The sequence below is a fragment of the Dendrobium catenatum genome, unplaced genomic scaffold (assembly GCF_001605985.2).
Source record: "Dendrobium catenatum unplaced genomic scaffold, ASM160598v2 fragScaff_scaffold_1482, whole genome shotgun sequence".
Taxonomy (NCBI): Eukaryota; Viridiplantae; Streptophyta; class Magnoliopsida; order Asparagales; family Orchidaceae; genus Dendrobium; species Dendrobium catenatum.
Window position 1 is genome coordinate 722,225 of NW_021319944.1, and position 6,838 is coordinate 729,062.

Genomic DNA, 6,838 nt, shown 5'->3' on the forward strand with positions numbered 1-6,838 from the left:
AAAATTTCCATCCTTTTGATTTCTTACTTGATCGCTATTATTGCAAAGATCTACGTCTTTTAATTACCGAAATGGGATTTCAAGGGAGGATTTTGATGAGATCCGTCGCCTGATAGGTTACAGAGTGTTTTTCCTTTTCATTTTAATTATTTCGCTAGGGCTGATGTTCTGGGATTCTTGTTCCTAGAGAAGATTTTGCAATATCAATGGTTTAATAGCCATCCTATTATTTTTAATTCTTTGAATAAGTGTTTTTGGTCTCTAAATTGATTATTGCATGGTGTCTTTGAATTTTATTTATATTTGAAATCAGCGTTGGATGGCTTGACAGATCCTTGAGTGGTTTTTGGGCATTAGTTATAGGAAGTAACCTGCCAAGTCTGCCTTCATTTAGTATATCGGCTAGGTTCATATCTTTTCTAAAATTGGGGATGGAGATGCTTATTTTGATATTTTTGTTCAGAATAGGTGCAATACATCAAGACTTATAATGGAGGTTACTGTGTTCACTCCCTCTTTGGAAGGAATGGAAGCTGTCAAGTCTGAGCAAGGAGAGATGCTCACAAAGCCTTTTCTTGATGTCTGCAAACATATCCTGCCAGTTATAGGTAGTTGATTTCATCTTGTACCACTTCATATTTTTGCAAAGCAACGATTTTTATTGAATAATTTATGCAAGCACTCGACAATTTAGGTTATTTAATTTAGGAAAATTTACATGCATACAACTTTATACCATTCTATTTACATATCTAACACCCAAAATTTTAATATAACATACATAGCACCCTATATTATTTTAATATCAAATATACCACTCATATTTTTTTTTTTTTACTTTCACTCATATATTTAATTTATACTACTCATATTTGATATGAAATGAACTATGAGTGTTATGTATGTAATATTAAAGTTTTAGGTGTTAAATATGTAAATATAATAGTATAGGGTGGTATGTATGTAAATCAGAATGGGGGAACTTAGTATTTGCTAACCATATGATGTCACTGCAGATTAGCTTGCTTTGTATCAAACTAATGGAACTTAGTTCATGATAATTGTGTACTGGTTGTTATTATAATTACTCAACTATGTTTTAGGTCTGTATCATTATTTTTAAAATATGCTCAATCTAATTAAATTTATTTCAATTTTAAAGGATAACTGCTCTTCCTTGAGAATTAGCTGGGACACAAAACTTAACTTTTGTTTTGAAGCCAAAATGATTTGAAGCGCCACTTTCTTGCATGTTGATATCCACATTCCAGGAGATACCTAGCATGTTGCAAGGATGTCACACAAAAACTTTGCTGTTATTTGCTTCCTTATATTGAAGTATGGGTTACACCTTTGTTTGAATATTCTTAGACAATAAATTCAAACATTTGATGAACTTGTCGAGGCGCTTCTGGATGAGTTTAAATTTGTTTTTAAATAGTTTGTAAATTTTAAAATAATTGTAGGCTTTGTAAAGCAATTGATCCCCTTTTAAAGTGAGAGGATTTTAATTCAACTTATTCTTAGCCCATGCTGCATTCCTAGATTTTATGCTTGAATATTTTGCACTTGCCGGTAAAATTGATTTTGATTATTTGATGTGTTGTGCGCTCTTTTTTTATGCATTTTTTTAAAAAAATTTGGTGCATTCGCATGTTGCACTGACATGTTCACATATATACTTGCACAATGTGCTTGTACATTTTTTTATGCATTTGCATATCATACTTGCATGTTTCTAACTATATTAGCATGCTTTTCAACGCTTCTGTACGATGCACTTGCATGCTTTTCAATGCATTTGCACGATGCACTTGCAATTTTAATGCTTATTGTATTTGTGTTTTTGGAACATTGGTGTGCTTTTCAGAGCAATTGTACGCTTCTTGAGGAAGAGACATATTTATCAGGATAGTTGTATGCTTCTTGATGTGGCTATATGCATCTTGAGTTGGTTACATGCTTCTCAAGATAATAACATTCTTTTAAAAGTATTTATTTGTTTTTCTAGGCAACATCACGTTTTTCAAGGCAGACGGATGCTCTTAAGTTCACTTTGCGCATTTTGATCCATTGTGCTCGAATTTGATAATTATGTATCGGAGGATGCATGATTTGAAAAGATTCAAATTTTGGTTATTTACATGAGAGTTTATTGTTGAGATGTGTGTAGAATTTAATTTTTTATTTAGTGTATGTGTTGGAGATTTGATGGCGAAGAAGATGAGTTGAATCTTTTAATGTGTTTTGAGATTCCATGATTTTTTGTTGTTTACATGTGGTTAGATTTTATTTAGGTGGATCCTAAAGGAAATCAGATTTTCTTATTATAAATTAGGTTACTCCCTTGTTCATTTTATTATTCAAGTTCACACATAATTTTGAGCTGTTTGAGAGTGCTTAAGAGTATAAGAAGTGTATGTTCATATTTGTTGGCGAGCCGTTGAGTTCATTTCAAGTTCCATGTAGTCCTATGTGTTTATTTCACCTCGTGTGATATTTAGGATGTTTAAATTTTTGCTCTAAACTTGCATTTTGTTCAATCATTTCATTATGTTCAATTTTAAAGGGGGTTTTTAATGTTGTGTTTCCAATAAGTTCATTCAGTCTAAATTTCAGCACTTCCTAGTGTCTTTCCCGCATAGGGGTGTCTTTGAGGGGTGTTAGTGATGTAGGACTACAATGCATGCAATAACTTGAAAAGAACTTGCACGATTTATTGATTAGAATAATAAATATTAGAACTATTAGCAAATAAAACGACAAAATAAAATGTAAGAGCAATCACTTCTGTTTAGGCTAAGTTACACAATAAGAGCTTTGAATCATCAAAATAACATAGGAAATCATCAACATGCAAATATAATAGCTTTCAACGAAAATCCCTAATCTAACAATAATATTAGAAATAAATGAAGTGCACTCAATCCCTATGTTTACTAAGCTCGGCAGAGTTAAGCGAACACGATCTTCATGACTCAAATCAAATCCCAAGGAAGGGGGTTAGACTTTAAGAAATACAAGAAAAGGAAGATTAGAAGACCTTCGTCAAGTATCGGTTGTAATCCTCCACTGGACGGTACCAAGTTGCTCTTCAATAGCCTCGACCAAGGTGTCCAAGATGCGCTCTATGTACTCTTCTACGGTGTGGTCGATGTGCGGGTTGACGTCGAAGAAGGTAGAGTGCAGGTTGCAAACAAATCCTTGTTTGTCGTAGGAGAGGCTGTAGTCAAGATTCGAATCGGCCATGCATTGATCTTGTCGCGTTGAGGTATGGATGGAAGTGTTCTTTGCTTGTACTTGTTGGTTTCCCTTGGAGAGAAAGAAGTGTCTCTCCAAAATTAAGCAAGAGGATGGGAGATGGAGTGGCCGTCCAAGGTAAGAGGATAGGGGTCTACTTTAGTTCAGATTTTCAAGAGTTAAGTTGGAAATTGAACTTTGAATTCCTCTAATCAAGTCCCAACTTTGGAAATAATTAAAGAGGAAAAGGGATGAGGGAGGGGGAGGGTAGGAGAGAGGAGAGGGGCTTTGATTTGATCCCAATAGGAGAAGCTTTATTTTTGGAAAGAAATTAATGTGGGGCATGGGGGTTCGGCCAAGTCGAGAGGGATGGGTGCATGAGACTAGGTGCAATGTATCTTAGGTTAAGGCATTAATTAATCAATCAATTTCGGTTTGAATTAATTTATTTAATTAAAGAACCTTTCCCAAAATAGGATTAATGGAATAGGAAAGGATTTAATCAATTAATGCAGATTTGGATTATTTGATTCAATTAAGCTTCTTTCCAAAAATAAGATCAAGGCCTTAGGAAAGAATAGGGAATTAAATTTGAATTATTTCCAATTCAAATTCTTTCCAAGAATCGATTGGGATAAATTAGGAAAGTGGGGATTTAGGAAATAATTCAAAGATTGGAAGAGGGGTGGGGGGCCGGCGGCTTGATGAAGAGGGTGGACCGGCGGTTGTGGTGGTGGTGGGGCGTCGAGGGGAAGGAGGTGGGGACGGTGGGAAGAAGTGGTCGGAGGTTCAAGCGTCGGGTGGAGCTTTGGGCCATGGGAGGGAGAGAGGAAGGTGGAGCCGACGATGGTGGAGGGGAAAAAAAAAACAAGATAGATAATAAAACCACAAACCCGACTTGTCAAGGTTCGTGGGTGATGCGCAATTCTCCCTCTCCTAGGGATCTCACTCCAAACTCTCTAGCTCTCAAGAGAACTCAAACAAAGAGAAGAAAAATTTGTAATCAATCATTCATTCATTAGCTTCAACATGAGAACAGTTGGGCTATAAATTGCCTCATACAAAGACTCACAAAAACAAAAGGACGACAATGTCCCTAGTGCTTACATACAACCTCCCTTAATAAAAGAGTACAACGGGAAACTAATAAAACAAATACAATATGACATCAAAAATAAGAAAATACATAAAACAATTCAGAAATTTAATGACTCAATTGTGGCTGTAGATCGACGGCCACGTCTTTGATAGACTCTCCACGATCTAATGTTCCCATCATTCTCCCGGGGTGGGAGAAAGCTCGACTCTGTCAAGTAAGCGTCTGTGGTACTCTCGTAGATCTCTAAAGCATCGGGTCAATCTGCTACAGCTCATCATGATATAACCATGTATCCTCTGACTCGGGCTTTCCTTTCCACCTGATCAAGTACCTCATTCGTCCACCTTCTCTTGTGGAGATGATATCATCACTCAGGATCGAGTCCACTTTTTCTGCCATGGGTGATTTGGATATATTTGGTAGTGGAGGTAGGTTTGAGTTCTCACTAGGTGGGGTCACACAAGACTATTGTATGAGTGGATTTGATGGGTTGAAATCAGAACCTTCATATGCAACTATATCTTCTATATTAAAGGAGGGATTGATGTTGAATTATGCAGGCAGATCTACTACATAAGCATTATTATTGATTTTCTTAAGTATTTTGAATGATCCAGCACTCTTAGCATGCAGCTTCTTAATTGTTCCCTGTGGGAACCGTTTCGGACGAATTCGCACCATCACGGAGTCACCAACCTTAGAAGTTTTAAATCTTCATTTTAAATCCGCATATAGTTTGTAATCATTATTGCTCTTTTTAATTTTTCGTGCAATTTCTTTATGAAGTTCATGCAAATGTGATGCAAATGATGATGCAAACTCGAAAATCTTATACTTAGACCACATGGGTATAAGGTCTAGAGACTGTCTAGGTTTGAACCCGTATACAATTTCAGGACTTAGGCCAGTGGTTCGGTTAATAGAATTATTATACGCAAACTTAGCAGTAGGCAAAATGGAATCTCAGTCCTTAATGTGCTCGCCAACCAAAGATCGCAACAAGTTACCCAAACTCCTATTGACTACCTCGGTCTGACCATCAGTCTATGGGTGAAAGGCAGTGGAAAATTACAATTTCATACCCATTTTCATCCAGAGGGTTTTTCAAAAATAGCTAGTGAATTTCACATCCCGATCTGAAAAGATGGTTTTGGGTAAGCCATGCAAACGGACGACCTCGTTGAAATAGAGTTTGGCAATGTGAGAGGTGTCGGACGTGTTGGAGCAAAGTAAAAAATGAGCCATTTTGATAAATCGATTTACAACAGCACAAATGGCGTCATTCCTTCGGATAGTTTTGGGTAGGCTTAGAATAAAATCCACGCTAACATCCTGCCAATGGCAACTAGGGGCAGACAGAGGAGTGTACAGACCCCTGTTTTGTTTGCGTTGCTTGGCCAGTTGGCAAGTGTGACACCGACTGACATCTCTCTTCAGGCTGGGACAAAAAAAGCGCTACTCCACAGCTTCGATAGTTTTTTCCCGACCGAAGTGCCCAGCGAGGCCTCCAGCATGGAGTTCCCAGGCAAGAAATTTCTACCTTTTCTAGCTATGTGTTCGTATGAGTTAGTATGTTGTGTGTGTTTTGTAGTCTATTGTCTTCAAAAAATTTCTTTGTTTAAAGTTTGTGTGTGAATCCACTTTTCATTCATCTTGCATATCTAATCTCTTGCACCACTTCATTCTCATATTAGTTATCTTGTTGAGTCTTGAATTTTAGACATATAATTCTGCATAGCACATGCCGCATTTACATCGCATCCGCATGACCTATTTATGGAAATTGCACGCCTAATTGAATAGAACGATAATAATTATAGATTTTATGCTGAATTCAAAAATGACAATTTAAAGCTTTTGAGGTTGGTAATTCAGCGACGGTGCGGATTCGTCCGGCGCAGTTCCCACAAGGAACTGTAAAGGAATCACATGCTAGGAGTGCGGGACCAATTAATACAGTCAAGAAAATCATTGATAGTGCTTACGTGGTGGCTCTGCTTGCAGAGTTCAACATTTATCCCTCTATTAACATAGAAGATTTAGTAACCTATGAGGGTCTAGAGTTTAACCCACCACCTCCACTTCAAATTGAGCCTTGTGTGACCTCACCCTGAGAGAACCCTAGCCTACCTCCACTCCCCAAATATTCCCAAATTACCTATAGCGGAGAAGTTGACATGATTCCGAGTTATGACATTATTTCCACAATTGAGGGTGAACGAAGAAGATAGTTGATGAGGTGGAGAGGTACACCAGAGTCAAAAGAGACATGATCAGAGTGTAAGGAAATACAGCTGATCGATTCAGATACACTAGAGTTCTTGAGACACCCACTCGACGGAGTCGAGTTTTCTCCCACCTGGGGAGAATGATGAGGACATCGAAGATCAACGGCTACGATCGTGTTTACTTATCTTGATGTAGTTTATTTGTTATTTGTGCTTTTCCATTTATACCCTCACTTGAGGGCTTTGTTTTATGTTTGCCCTAGGGGCAATT

General features: G+C 37.3%; 1 protein-coding gene across 1 annotated transcript in view; it reads left to right on the forward strand.

The window, feature by feature from the left end:
* Nucleotides 1-434: 434 nt before the first annotated feature.
* The window catches only part of LOC110102966 (glycolipid transfer protein 1), a 17,756-nt gene continuing 11,352 nt past the window's right edge, over nucleotides 435-6,838 (forward strand). The window contains exon 1 of the mRNA XM_028700291.1: nucleotides 435-608. Coding sequence (XP_028556124.1) covers nucleotides 491-608 — 118 coding nt within the window. The 5' untranslated portion in view covers nucleotides 435-490. The remainder of the gene's footprint in view (nucleotides 609-6,838) is intronic.